General features: G+C 47.8%; 1 protein-coding gene across 1 annotated transcript in view; it reads right to left on the bottom strand.

The window, feature by feature from the left end:
* LOC121839954 (neuroblastoma-amplified sequence-like) overlaps window positions 1-15,460 on the bottom strand; it is a 75,195-nt gene that overhangs the window by 27,749 nt on the left and 31,986 nt on the right. Inside the window, exons 9-12 of the mRNA XM_042300558.1 lie at window positions 15,196-15,318; window positions 13,240-13,342; window positions 8,054-8,298; window positions 5,503-5,615 (exon numbers count right to left, since the gene is read on the bottom strand). Of these exons, the coding sequence (XP_042156492.1) occupies window positions 5,503-5,615; window positions 8,054-8,298; window positions 13,240-13,342; window positions 15,196-15,318 (584 nt within the window). The remainder of the gene's footprint in view (window positions 1-5,502; window positions 5,616-8,053; window positions 8,299-13,239; window positions 13,343-15,195; window positions 15,319-15,460) is intronic.

The following is a 15,460-nucleotide window of genomic DNA, read 5'->3' as shown; positions in this document are numbered from 1 at the left end:
ACAGTACCTAGTAGTACTATAACAGTACCTTGTAGTATAATAACAGTACCTAGTAGTACTATAACAGTACCTTGTAGTATAATAACAGTACATTGTAGTATAATAACAGTACATTGTAGTACTATAACAGTACCTTGTAGTATAATAACAGTACATTGTAGTATAATAACAGTACCTTGTAGTATAATAACAGTACCTTGTAGTATAATAACAGTACCTTGTAGTACTATAACAGTACCTTGTAGTATAATAACAGTACCTAGTAGTACTATAACAGTACCTTGTAGTATAATAACAGTACCTTGTAGTATAATAACAGTACCTTGTAGTATAATAACAGTACCTTGTAGTATAATAACAGTACATTGTAGTATAATAACAGTACCTTGTAGTATAATAACAGTACCTTGTAGTATAATAACAGTACCTTGTAGTATAATAACAGTACCTTGTAGTACTATAACAGTACCTTGTAGTATAATAACAGTACCTAGTAGTACTATAACAGTACCTTGTAGTACAATAACAGTACCTTGTAGTATAATAACAGTACCTTGTAGTATAATAACAGTACCTTGTAGTATAATAACAGTACCTTGTAGTATAATAACAGTACCTTGTAGTATAATAACAGTACCTTGTAGTATAATAACAGTACCTTGTAGTATAATAACAGTACCTTGTAGTATAATAACAGTTAAGCCAGAGAAGGAACGTTCTCACACAAACTGATCCAGGATCAGATCAGAGTCAAACAAACTCACTGAATGACCAAATTGACAAGTTCAAACTGACGTTTGGAAAATGAAGTCTTTCTGTGGATGACCTAGACGAAGCAGAAAAGGTCATCATTCCATTTGAGCAACGACAGCACTTTAAACAAGAACTTGCACTAGTTGTGAAAGGAAAACGACGTGCCAAGAGAAGCGCCTCAATCTGTAAGCTTCATCCAATTGTTGACAATGACATTCTGAGAGTGGGAGGAAGGTTAAGCAAAGCTGCTATGCCTACGGAACTAAAGAATCCTATGATCCTGCCCAAAGACTCCCACATCTCCAGACTGATCTTACTCCACATCAATGAGCAGGTCGGCCCCTCTGGGAGAGGCCACATGCTTTCTAGACTTCGCCAGCGATATTGGATACCCTGTGCCAACTCCTTAGAAAGGAAGATCCGTAAGAGCTGTGTCTTCTGCAGGCGGATGCAAGCTAGAGCTGGAGAACAGAAGATGGCCGACCTTCCACAGGATCGGGTGTCACCTGATTTGCCACCTTTCACCCATGTGGGCATACATTACTTCAGCCCCATAGAGGTGAAGCCAGGCTGCGTTCATGTGAAGCGGTATGGTGTGATCTTTACTTGCCTTGTGAGTCGAGTTGTCCATCTAGAAGTTGCTAGTTATCTGGATACTGATTCCTGCATCAATGCCCTGCGCAGGTTCATCTGTCCAAGGGGCCCAGTAACAAGTATCAGAACAGACAATGGCACCAACTTTGTTGGAACACACAGAGAGCTAGGAGAAGCTCTGCAAGAGCTGGATCACAACAAGATTCAAACTGCATTACTGAAGGAAGGAGTGACATGGTCATTCAATCCTCACTCTGGAGCCCACCATGGGAGGGGGTATGGGAGAGGTTGATCCGTCTGGAGCCCACCATGGGAGGGGGGTATGGGAGAGGTTGATCCATCTGGAGCCCACCATGGGGGTATGGGAGGAGTTGATCCATCTGGAGCCCACCATGGGGGATATGGGAGGAGTTGATCCATCTGGAGCCCACCATGGGGGGATATGGGAGGAGTTGATCCGTCTGGAGCCCACCATGGGGGATATGGGAGGGGTTGATCCGTCTGGAGCCCACCATGGGGGATATGGGAGGGGTTGATCCGTCTGGAGCCCACCATGGGGGGGTATGGGAGGGTTGATCCGTCTGGAGCCCACCATGGGGGATATGGGAGAGGTTGATCCGTCTGGAGCCCACCATGGGGGGGGGTATGGGAGAGGTTGATCCGTCTGGTGAAAAAGTACTGTATGACAAGGCTTTGCAGACAGCCTTGTGTGAAGTTGAGGCGATTATGAACGACAGACCAATCAAAACTGTAACAAATGACCCTAATGATCTAGAACCCCTGACTTAGAACCATCTGCTTCATCTGAAAGCCAGTCCAGGACCATTCCATAGAGGAGATCTACACTCACCAAGGAGACGGAAGTACAATATATCACTAACCTCTTCTGGAAGAGATGGATCAGGGAATATCTTCCACTTATGCAGGAGAGGAACAAGTGGAACAAAACTAAGAGAAACTTCAGTCCTGGTGACCTCGTGGTCATCGTCGATGACACCGCACCCCAAAATACTCTTGGCCAATGGAGCGTGTGGTGGAGGTTTGCCAGGTGGCCAATGGGATTGTCCGGAGTGTCATGGTAAAGACCAAGACCAATATCTTACAGAGAGCTATCAATAAACTCTGTCTGCTCCTTGAGGTGGCTGAGTGACACACACACACACACACACACACACACACACACACACACACACACACAGCTCCATCTTTGAATCACGTGGACCTCTGATTCGTTGATGTCGTAGAAATACATCATTGTACGTCAAACTCTTGCCGTTGTTTGGGGAAGTTGACCACTTCAACTCAGACTGAGATCTATGGACTCTTTTCCTACAGGGCACCTTGTATATTTGTATACTGAGATCTATGGACTCTTTTCCTACAGGGCACCTTTTATATTTGTAGACTGAGATCTATGGACTCTTTTCCTACAGGGCACCTTGTATATTTGTAGACTGAGATCTATGGACTCTTTTCCTACAGGGCACCTTGTATATTTGTAGACTGAGATCTATGGACTCTTTTCCTACAGGGCACCTTGTATATTTGTAGACTGAGATCTATGGACTCTTTTCCTACAGGGCACCTTGTATATTTGTAGACTGAGATCTATGGACTATTTTCCTACAGGGCACCTTGTATTTTGTAGACTGAGATCTATGGACTCTTTTCCTACAGGGCACCTTGTATATTTGTAGACTGAGATCTATGGACTCTTTTCCTACAGGGCACCTTGTATATTTGTAGACTGAGATCTATGGACTCTTTTCCTACAGGGCACCTTGTATATTTGTAGACTGAGATCTATGGACTCTTTTCCTACAGGGCACCTTGTATATTTGTAGACTGAGATCTATGGACTCTTTTCCTACAGGGCACCTTGTATATTTGTATACTGAGATCTATGGACTCTTTTCCTACAGGGCACCTTGTATATTTGTATACTGAGATCTATGGACTCTTTTCCTTTGTATATTTGTATACTGAGATCTATGGACTCTTTTCCTAGTAGACTGAGATCTATGGACTCTTTTCCTACAGGGCACCTTGTATATTTGTAGACTGAGATCTATGGACTCTTTTCCTACAGGGCACCTTGTATATTTGTAGACTGAGATCTATGGACTCTTTTCCTACAGGGCACCTTGTATATTTGTATACTGAGATCTATGGACTCTTTTCCTACAGGGCACCTTGTATATTTGTATATACCTATGAACTGTAATAGTGCTCTGGTATAGAATGTTTTGTGTATTGGCTCTACGTTTGAATATTAAGTCATTGTTGTGCATTCAGTGCAGTCAACAATTAGGGGCCGGTATGTTAAGAGCCGATTTGGACATTATCTGTATAAAAGACTGAACATACGGAGCTCCATGTATATTTCTGTAAATATATTAATGTACATGATGAAATATTAGGTACGTTTATGATTTATATTTACCTGATTGAGATATATTCATTTGTTGTTAGTGTAACTCAGTTTTTGCCCCCCCTCTTGCCTATTCATTGTATTGTGGTAAGTGTGTTAAGGATACAGGCAGGAAGTTGGGCCTTCGGGAGAGGGAGTCCTTGCTAGATGCGGGAGCGGTATAGTTTTTTGACCATACAGACATACAGACAGGTCATAATATATATTTTCCATATCAAGTATTCTATGCTTTAAGTTGATTGGAGAATAATTTATTTGTTAGATATCAGAAGAATAAATTTTTTTGTTGCACCATATCCCTGGATGTCATTGAATGTTTGGCCGTTTGGAAACCTTGAGTGTGGACTGTATGGTACCAAACAACCCCGCTTCAGGTCTTGGCAGTGGCTATGGTAAAGAGGAAAGGAAGCTACTACAACCTTGTAGTATTATACCAGTACATTGTAGTATTATAACAGTACATTGTAGTATTATAACATTATCTTGTAGTATTATAACAGTACCTTGTAGTATTATAACAGTACCTTGTAGTATTATACCAGTACATTGTAGTATTATAACAGTACATTGTAGTATTATAACAGTATCTTGTAGTATTATAACAGTACCTTGTAGTATTATAACAGTACCTTGTAGTATTATACCAGTACATTGTAGTATTATAACAGTACATTGTAGTATTATAACAGTATCTTGTAGTATTATAACAGTACCTTGTAGTATTATAACAATACATTGGAGTGGTAGTATTATATTGTAGTGGTAGTATTAACAGTACCTTGTAGTGGTAGTATATTGTAGTGGTAGTATTAACAGTACCTTGTAGTGGTAGTATTAACAGCACCTTGTAGTGGTAGTATTATATTGTAGTGGTAGTATTAACAGTACCTTGTAGTGGTAGTATTATATTGTAGTGGTAGTATTAACAGCACCTTGTAGTGGTAGTATTATATTGTAGTGGTAGTATTAACAGTACCTTGTAGTGGTAGTATTATATTGTAGTGGTAGTATTAACAGCACCTTGTAGTGGTAGTAGTATTATACCTTGTAGTGGTAGTATATTGTAGTGGTAGTATTAACAGTACCTTGTAGTGGTAGTATTATATTGTAGTGGTAGTATTAACAGTACCTTGTAGTGGTAGTATTATATTGTGGTAGTGGTAGTATTAACAGTACCTTGTAGTGGTAGTATTATATTGTAGTGGTAGTATTAACAGTACCTTGTAGTGGTAGTATTATATTGTAGTGTAGTGGTAGTATTATATTGTAGTGGTAGTATTAACAGTACCTTGTAGTGGTAGTATTATATTGTAGTGGTAGTATTAACAGCACCTTGTAGTGGTAGTATTATATTGTAGTGGTAGTATTAACAGTACCTTGTAGTGGTAGTATTATATTGTAGTGGTAGTATTAACAGTACCTTGTAGTGGTAGTATTAAGTATTAACAGTACCTTGTAGTGGTAGTATTATATTGTAGTGGTAGTATTAACAGTACCTTGTAGTGGTAGTATATTGTAGTGGTAGTATTAACATTGTAGTGGTAGTATTAACAGTACCTTGTAGTGGTAGTATATTGTAGTGGTAGTATTAACAGTACCTTGTAGTGGTAGTATATTGTAGTGGTAGTATTAACAGTACCTTGTAGTGGTAGTATTATATTGTAGTGGTAGTATTAACAGTTTGTAGTGGTAGTATTATATTGTAGTGGTAGTATTAACAGTACCTTGTAGTGGTAGTATATTGACATTGAAGGACTCCAGCACAGAGAGGGAGCTGATGATATCCATCTCCTCCTGAACTGCAGGTGGACAGTCTGTGATCAGCTTCAGACATTCCCTGAAACACACATCAACCAATCAGACACTCCATGAAACACACATCAACCAATCAGACACGCCATGAAACACACACCAACCAATCAGACACGACATGAAACACACACCAACCAATCAGACACGACATGAAACACACACCAACCAATCAGACACGACATGAAACACACACCAACCAATCAGACACGACATGAAACACACACCAACCAATCAGACACGACATGAAACACACACCAACCAATCAGACACGACATGAAACACACACCAACCAATCAGACACGACATGAAACACACACCAACCAATCAGACCACGACATGAAACACACACCAACCAATCAGACACGACATGAAACACACACCAACCAATCAGACACTCCATGAAACACACACCAACCAATCAGACACGACATGAAACACACACCAACCAATCAGACACTCCATGAAACACACATCAACCAATCAGACACTCCATGAAACACACACCAACCAATCAGACACTCCACACACACCAACCAATCAGACAGACACTCCATGAAACACACACCAACCAATCAGACACGCCATGAAACACACACCAACCAATCAGACACTCCATGAAACACACACCAACCAATCAGACACGCCATGAAACACACACCAACCAATCAGACACTCCATGAAACACACACCAACCAATCAGACACACACCAACCAATCAGACCATGAAACACACACCAACCAATCAGACACTCCATGAAACACACACCAACCAATCAGACACTCCATGAAACACACACCAACCAATCAGACACTCCATGAAACACACACCAACCAATCAGACACTCCATGAAACACACACCAACCAATCAGACACGCCATGAAACACACACCAACCAATCGAATCTTAAATAGTATTTTCTGAGGTTTGCAGAATAAACCCCATACTTCAGAAACAGATTGCAGAAGAAAAGTATTAACAGAATAAAGAAAGTTAATGAAATGAAATACAGAAACCAGGAAGCCAAACAGAGACAGACGAGTTATCAGTAGAAAACCACACACTTCTAAGATTTAAGATTCATCATGTATCTCTGAACATTGGCTTTCTGATGATTCACCAAGCTTCTATGGATCCGCTTCCCGAACAGCATACTATTCCCTATATAGTGCACTACTTTTGACGAGGACTGATGAAATCAGCAGCTTAAATACTCTACTGACTAGAGGATGAGAGGAGAGGAAAGTCTGTTCACTCTATCCTCTGTAGAGTCCCCACCAACCAGAGGCTCTATCCTCTGTAGAGTCCCCACCAATCAGAGGCTCTATCCTCTGTAGAGTCCCCACCAATCAGAGGCTCTATCCTCTGTAGAGTCCCCACCAATCAGAGGCTCTATCCTCTGTAGAGTCCCCACCAATCAGAGGCTCTATCCTCTGTAGAGTCCCCACCAATCAGAGGCTCTATCCTCCGTAGAGTCCCCACCAATCAGAGGCTCTATCCTCTGTAGAGTCCCCACCAATCAGAGGCTCTATCCTCTGTAGAGTCCCCACCAATCAGAGGCTCTATCCTCTGTAGAGTCCCCACCAATCAGAGGCTCTATCCTCTGTAAAGTCCCCACCAATCAGAGGCTCTATCCTCTGTAGAGTCCCCACCAATCAGAGGCTCTATCCTCCGTAGAGTCCCCACCAATCAGAGGCTCTATCCTCTGTAAAGTCCCCTGTAAAGTCCAAATCAGAGGCTCTATCCTCCGTAGAGTCCCCACCAATCAGAGGCTCTATCCTCCGTAGAGTCCCCACCAATCAGAGGCTCTATCCTCTGTAGAGTCCCCACCAACCAGAGGCTCTATCCTCTGTAGAGTCCCCACCAACCAGAGGCTGTATCCTCTGTAGAGTCCCCACCAATCAGAGGCTCTATCCTCCGTAGAGTCCCCACCAATCAGATGCTTTATCCTCTGTAGAGTCCCCACCAACCAGAGGTTCTGGTTTTCAGGGTAAATGGAAAGACGGCCTGTGATGAGACGTCCCATTGTGGAGGTTAACAAGGTGACACTCCATCTTAACTCCTCCTCCTCATTTACTGGATTGGTTGAACAGCGCACAAGAGAACCTCCCCCTGAAGAGTTTATTTTTCTTCTCGTCAAGACCAGGATGTTGGAGATCTATATTCAGGGATCTAGATTCAGGGATCTAGCTTTCCACATGCTACATGAGGTTACTGTTCTTATAATCCACACAACAATAACCCAGTCTGTACCGACCAGACCATCATCTAGGACACTCAACAGGAGGAATGGAAGTGTCTGAGTGACAGACACGGGGGGGACGTTCCATTGGTTAATATTAAAGACTGATGACCCAATTACTGTTCCGGTTCCCACTAACTAGCAGACAGGCACAACGTGCTTCTGAGATATACAGCAAGCATGAACACGTCTTCAGAAATGTGGACAAGACCAGCCTACTCACCGTGCCAGTTCTATACAGGGGTCGGTGAGGGTGGTGGACGAGTTGAAATATTCCCTGGCAGCAGCCAGAACCAGCTCTACGGCTGTGTGGTAGTTGACCTTAGCGCTCAACCCGCCGCGACCCCGGTCTCGGAATGACCCGCTGACCGGAACCACATCATGGCTGACCGCTGAACAGTGTATCAGCTGACCAGCCAGGACTACGTTCTCTGGGCGGCTACTGCACAGCAATGACTCCACAAATATCTGTCATGGAGAGGGGTGAAGACATCAGTAAATAACTCCCCTCACCTGGTTGTCTCAGTAAGGAACTCCCCTCACCTGGTTGTCTCAGTAAGGAACTCCCCTCACCTGGTTGTCTAGGTCTCAGTAAGGAACTCCCCTCACCTGGTTGTCTCAGTAAGGAACTCCCCTCACCTGGTTGTCTCAGTAAGGAACTCCCCTCACCTGGTTGTCTAGGTCTCAGTAAGGAACTCCCCTCACCTGGTTGTCTCAGTATGGAACTCCCTCACCTGGTTGTCTAGGTCTCAGTAAGGAACTCCCCTCACCTGGTTGTCTAGGTCTCAGTAAGGAACTCCCCTCACCTGGTTGTCTCAGTAAGGATCTCCCCTCACCTGGTTGTCTCAGTAAGGAACTCCCCTCACCTGGTTGTCTAGGTCTCAGTAAGACTCTCCCCTCACCTGGTTGTCTAGGTCTCAGTAAGGAACTCCCCTCACCTGGTTGTCTAGGTCTCAGTAAGGAACTCCTCTCACCTGGTTGTCTAGGTCTCAGTAAGGAACTCCCCTCACCTGGTTGTCTCAGTAAGGAACTCCCCTCACCTGGTTGTCTCAGTAAGGAACTCCCCTCACCTGGTTGTCTAGGTCTCAGTAAGGAACTCCCCTCACCTGGTTGTCTAGGTCTCAGTAAGGAACTCCCCTCACCTGGTTGTCTAGGTCTCAGTATGGAACTCCCCTCACCTGGTTGTCTCTGTATGGAACTCTCCTCACCTGGTTGTCTCAGTATGGAACTCCCCTCAACTGGTTGTCTCAGTATGGAACTCCCCTCACCTGGTTATCTAGGTCTCAGTAAGGAACTCCCCTCACCTGGCTGTCTAGGTCTCAGTAAGGAACTCCCCTCACCTGGTTGTCTAGGTCTCAGTAAGGATCTCCCCTCACCTGGTTGTCTCAGTAAGGAACTCCCCTCACCTGGTTGTCTCAGTAAGGAACTCCCCTCACCTGGTTGTCTAGGTCTCAGTAAGGAACTCCCCTCACCTGGTTGTCTAGGTCTCAGTATGGAACTCCCCTCACCTGGTTGTCTCAGTATGGAACTCGCCTCACCTGGTTGTCTCAGTATGGAACTCCCCTCAACTGGTTGTCTCAGTATGGAACTCCCTCACCTGGTTATCTAGGTCTCAGTAAGGAACTCCCCTCACCTGGCTGTCTAGGTCTCAGTAAGGAACTCCCCTCACCTGGTTGTCTAGGTCTCAGTAAGGAACTCCCCTCACCTGGTTGTCTAGGTCTCAGTAAGGAACTCCTCTCACCTGGTTGTCTAGGTCTCAGTAAGGAACTCCCCTCACCTAGTTGTCTCAGTAAGGAACTCCCCTCACCTGGTTGTCTCAGTAAGGATCTCCCCTCACCTGGTTGTCTCAGTAAGGAACTCCCCTCACCTGGTTGTCTCGGTAAGGAACTCCCCTCACCTGGTTGTCTAGGTCTCAGTAAGGATCTCCCTCACCTGGTTGTCTAGGTCTCAGTAAGGATCTCCCCTCACCTGGTTGTCTAGGTCTCAGTAAGGAACTCCCTCACCTGGTTGTCTCGGTCTCAGTGAGGAACTCCTCTCACCTGGTTGTCTAGGTCTCAGTAAGGAACTCCCCTCACCTGGTTGTCTCAGTATGGAACTCCCCTCACCTGGTTGTCTCAGTAAGGATCTCCCCTCACCTGGTTGTCTCAGTAAGGAACTCCCTCACCTGGTTGTCTCAGTAAGGAACTCCCCTCACCTGGTTGTCTAGGTCTCAGTAAGGATCTCCCCTCACCTGGTTGTCTAGGTCTCAGTAAGGAACTCCCCTCACCTGGTTGTCTCAGTAAGGAACTCCCCTCACCTGGTTGTCTAGGTCTCAGTAAGGATCTCCCCTCACCTGGTTGTCTAGGTCTCACCTGGTTGTCTAGGTCTCAGTAAGGAACTCCCCTCACCTGGTTGTCTCGGGCTCAGTAAGGATCTCCCTCACCTGGTTGTCTCAGTAAGGAACTCCCTCACCTGGTTGTCTAGGTCTCAGTAAGGAACTCCCCTCACCTGGTTGTCTAGGTCTCAGTAAGGAACTCCCCTCACCTGGTTGTCTAGGTCTCAGTAAGGAACTCCCCTCACCTGGTTGTCTAGGTCTCAGTAAGGAACTCCCTCACCTGTTTGTCTCAGTAAGGAACTCCCCTCACCTGGTTGTCTAGGTCTCAGTAAGGAACTCCCTCACCTGGTTGTCTAGGTCTCAGTAAGGAACTCCCCTCACCTGTTTGTCTCAGTAAGGAACTCCCCTCACCTGGTTGTCTAGGTCTCAGTAAGGAACTCCCCTCACCTGGTTGTCTAGGACTCAGTAAGGAACTCCCCTCACCTGGTTGTCTCAGTAAGGAACTCCCCTCACCTGGTTGTCTAGGACTCAGTAAGGAACTCCCCTCACCTGGTTGTCTAGGTCTCAGTAAGAAACTCCCCTCACCTGGTTGTCTCAGTAAGGAACTCCTCTCACCTGGTTGTCTAGGTCTCAGTAAGGAACTCCCCTCACCTGGTTGTCTAGGACTCAGTACCGAACTCCCTCACCTGGTTGTCTAGGTCTCAGTAAGGAACTCCCTCACCTGGTTGTCTAGGTCTCAGTAAGGAACTCCCCTCACCTGGTTGTCTAGGTCTGAGTAAGGAACTCCCCTCACCTGGTTGTCTAGGTCTGAGTAAGGAACTCCCTCACCTGGTTGTCTCAGTAAGGAACTCCCTCGCCTGGTTGTCTAGGTCTCAGTAAGGAACTCCCCTCACCTGGTTGTCTCAGTAAGGAACTCCCCTCACCTGGTTGTCTCAGTAAGGAAGTCCCCTCACCTGGTTGTCTGTGTCTCAGTAAGGAACTCCCTCACCTGGTTGTCTAGGTCTCAGTAAGGAACTCCCCTCACCTGGTTGTCTCAGTAAGGAACTCCCCTCACCTGGTTGTCTCAGTAAGGAACTCCCCTCACCTGGTTGTCTCAGTAAGGAACTCCCCTCACCTGGTTGTCTAGGTCTCAGTAAGGAACTCCCTCACCTGGTTGTCTAGGTCTCAGTAAGGAACTCCCCACCTGGTTGTCTCAGTAAGGAACTCCCCTCGCCTGGTTGTCTAGGTCTCAGTAAGGAACTCCCCTCACCTGGTTGTCTAGATCTCAGTAAGGAACTCCCTCACCTGGTTGTCTAGGTCTCAGTAAGAAACTCCCCTCACCTGGTTGTCTCAGTAAGGAAATCCCCTCACCTGGTTGTCTAGGTCTCAGTAAGGAACTCCCCTCACCTGGTTGTCTCAGTAAGGAACTCCCTTCACCTGGTTGTCTAGGTCTCAGTAAGGAACTGCCCTCACCTGGTTGTCTAGGTCTCAGTAAGGAACTCCCCTCACCTGGTTGTCTCAGTAAGGAACTCCCCTCACCTGGTTGTCTAGGTCTCAGTAAGGAACTCCCCTCACCTGGTTGTCTAGGTCTCAGTAAGGAACTCCCTCACCTGGTTGTCTCAGTAAGGAACTCCCCTCACCTGGTTGTCTCAGTAAGGAACTCCCCTCACCTGGTTGTCTCAGTAAGGAACTCCCTCACCTGGTTGTCTCAGTAAGGAACTCCCTTCACCTGGTTGTCTAGGTCTCAGTAAGGAACTCCCCTCACCTGGTTGTCTAGGTCTCAGTAAGGAACTCCCCTCACCTGGTTGTCTCAGTAAGGAACTCCCCTCACCTGGTTGTCTCAGTAAGGAACTCCCCTCACCTGGTTGTCTCAGTAAGGAACTCCCCTCACCTGGTTGTCTCAGTAAGGAACTCCCTTCACCTGGTTGTCTAGGTCTCAGTAAGGAACTCCCTCACCTGGTTGTCTAGGTCTCAGTAAGGAACTCCCCTCACCTGGTTGTCTCAGTAAGGAACTCCCTCACCTGGTTGTCTAGGTCTCAGTAAGGAACTCCCCTCACCTGGTTGTCTCAGTAAGGAACTCCCTTCACCTGGTTGTCTAGGTCTCAGTAAGGAACTCCCCTCACCTGGTTGTCTAGGTCTCAGTAAGGAACTCCCCTCACCTGGTTGTCTCAGTAAGGAACTCCCCTCACCTGGTTGTCTCAGTAAGGAACTCCCCTCACCTGGTTGTCTCAGTAAGGAACTCCCCTCACCTGGTTGTCTCAGTAAGGAACTCCCTTCACCTGGTTGTCTAGGTCTCAGTAAGGAACTCCCTCACCTGGTTGTCTAGGTCTCAGTAAGGAACTCCCCTCACCTGGTTGTCTAGGTCTCAGTAAGGAACTCCCCTCACCTGGTTGTCTCAGTAAGGAACTCCCCTCACCTGGTTGTCTCAGTAAGGAACTCCCCTCACCTGGTTGTCTCAGTAAGGAACTCCCCTCACCTGGTTGTCTCAGTAAGGAACTCCCTTCACCTGGTTGTCTAGGTCTCAGTAAGGAACTCCCCTCACCTGGTTGTCTAGGTCTCAGTAAGGAACTCCCCTCACTTGGTTGTCTCAGTAAGGAACTCCCTCACCTGGTTGTCTAGGTCTCAGTAAGGAACTCCCCTCACCTGGTTGTCTCAGTAAGGAACTCCCTTCACCTGGTTGTCTAGGTCTCAGTAAGGAACTCCCCTCACCTGGTTGTCTAGGTCTCAGTAAGGAACTCCCCTCACCTGGTTGTCTCAGTAAGGAACTCCCCTCACCTGGTTGTCTAGGTCTCAGTAAGGAACTCCCTCACCTGCTTGTCTCAGTATGGAACTCCCCTCACCTGGTTGTCTCAGTAAGGAACTCCCTCACCTGGTTGTCTCAATAAGGAACTCCCCTCACCTGGTTGTCTCAGTAAGGAACTCCCCTCACCTGGTTGTCTCAGTAAGGAACTCCCCTCACCTGCTTGTCTCAGTATGGAACTCCCTCATCTGGTTGTCTCAGTAAGGAACTCCCCTCACCTGCTTGTCTCAGTATGGAACTCCCCTCACCTGGTTGTCTCAGTATGGAACTCACCTGTATTTCCTATTGTAGTAAATAGTGAGCATGTGTGGGTTACCTGGTGACAGGTGTCAGGTAGGAGACAGGTGTACACGCTGTGCTGCATGTCCAGCAGGTCCTGTAGAACACCTCTCCACACAGACTCACTGACAGGGGGGGTCCTGCAGCAACACATTAATCAATCAGCTCATCAATCAATACATCAATCAAACAGACAAATCAAATAAAATCATGACTGCTTATGAAAAGGACCAGGGTGTGTGTGTGGTACCTGCGCCCGGCGTGTGTGTGTGTGTGTTACCTGCGCCCGGCGTGTGTGTGTGTGTGTGTGTGTTACCTGCGCCCGGCGTGTGTGTGTGATACCTGCGCCCAGTGTGTGTGTGTGTGCGTGTGATACCTGCGCCGGTGTGTGTGTGTGCGTGTGATACCTGCGCCCAGTGTGTGTGTGTGTGCGTGTGATACCTGCGCCCAGTGTGTGTGTGTGCGTGTGATACCTGCGCCCAGTGTGTGTGTGTGTGCGTGTGATACCTGCGCCGGTGTGTGTGTGTGTGCGTGTGATACCTGCGCCCAGTGTGTGTGTGTGTGCGTGTGATACCTGCGCCCAGTGTGTGTGTGTGTGCGTGTGATACCTGCGCCCAGTGTGTGTGTGTGTGCGTGTGATACCTGCGCCCAGTGTGTGTGTGTGTGCGTGTGATACCTGCGCCGGTGTGTGTGTGTGCGTGTGATACCTGCGCCCGGTGTGTGTGTGTGTGTGATACCTGCGCCCGGTGTGTGTGTGTGTGTGTGATACCTGCGCCCGGTGTGTGTGTGTGATACCTGCGCCGAGTGTGTGTGATACCCGCGCCCAGTGTGTATGTGTGATACCTGCGCCCGGTGTGTGTGTGATACCCGCGCCCAGTGTGTATGTGATACCCGCGCCCAGTGTGTATGTGATACCTGCGCCGAGTGTGTGTGTGATACCCGCGCCCAGTGTGTATGTGATACCCGCGCCCAGTGTGTGTGTGATACCTGCGCCCGGTGTGTGTGTGTGTGTGTGAGCGCCCAGTGTGTGTGTGTGATACCTGCGCCCGGTGTGTGTGTGTGATACCTGCGCCCGGTGTGTGTGTGTGATACCTGCGCCCGGTGTGTGTGTGATACCCGCGCCCAGTGTGTATGTGATACCCGCGCCCAGTGTGTATGTGATACCCGCGCCGAGTGTGTGTGTGATACCCGCGCCCAGTGTGTATGTGATACCCGCGCCCAGTGTGTGTGTGATACCTGCGCCCGGTGTGTGTGTGTGTGTGTGATACCCGCGCCCAGTGTGTGTGTGATACCTGCGCCGAGTGTGTGTGTGATACCCGCGCCCAGTGTGTATGTGATACCCGCGCCCAGTGTGTGTGTGATACCTGCGCCCAGTGTGTGTGTGTGTGCGTGTGATACCTGTGCCGGTGTGTATGTGTGTGTGTGTGCGTGTGATACCTGCGCCCGGTGTGTGTGTGTGTGTGTGTGTGATACTTGCGCCCGGTGTGTGTGTGTGTGTGTGCGTGTGATACCTGCGCCCGGTGTGTGTGAGTGTGTGTGTGTGTGTGTGTGATACCTGCGCCCGGTGTGTGTGTGAGTGTGTGTGTGTGATACCTGCGCCCGGTGTGTGTGTGTGTGTGTGTGTGATACCTGCGCCCGGTGTGTGTGTGTGTGTGTGTGTGATACCTGCGCCCGGTGTGTGTGTGTGTGTGTGTGTGATACTTGCGCCCGGTGTGTGTGTGTGTGTGTGTGCGTGTGATACCTGCGCCCGGTGTGTGTGTGAGTGTGTGTGTGTGTGTGTGTGATACCTGCGCCCAGTGTGTGTGTGAGTGTGTGTGTGTGATACCTGCGCCCGGTGTGTGTGTGTGTGTGTGTGATACCTGCGCCCGGTGTGTGTGTGTGTGTGATACCTGCGCCCGGTGTGTGTGTGTGTGTGTGTGAGATACCTGCGCCCGGTGTGTGTGTGTGTGTGATACCTGCGCCCGGTGTGTGTGTGTGTGTGTGTGTGAGATACCTGCGCCCGGTGTGTCTGCAGAGTTTGACCATGAGAGCATGAGCCTCCTCTGTACTGGTCTGGCTGCTCCTCACATAGGAAACAGGCTTCTGAAGACCATGCTTCTCCAACACCTCTACCACACTGGGGGGAGGAAGGAGAGACCAGGAGGAGGGTGGGGGAGAGACCAGGAGGAGGTGGAGGGAGGTGGGGGAGAGAGGTGGGGGAGGAAGGAGAGACCAGGAGGAGGGTGGGGGAGAGACCAGGAGGAGGTGGAGGGAGGTGG

This window comes from Oncorhynchus tshawytscha, linkage group LG18, assembly GCF_018296145.1.
Source record: "Oncorhynchus tshawytscha isolate Ot180627B linkage group LG18, Otsh_v2.0, whole genome shotgun sequence".
NCBI lineage: Eukaryota > Metazoa > Chordata > Actinopteri > Salmoniformes > Salmonidae > Oncorhynchus > Oncorhynchus tshawytscha.
The sequence above is the reverse complement of the archived record's forward strand: the minus strand, read 5'-3'. Positions and strand labels throughout refer to the sequence as shown.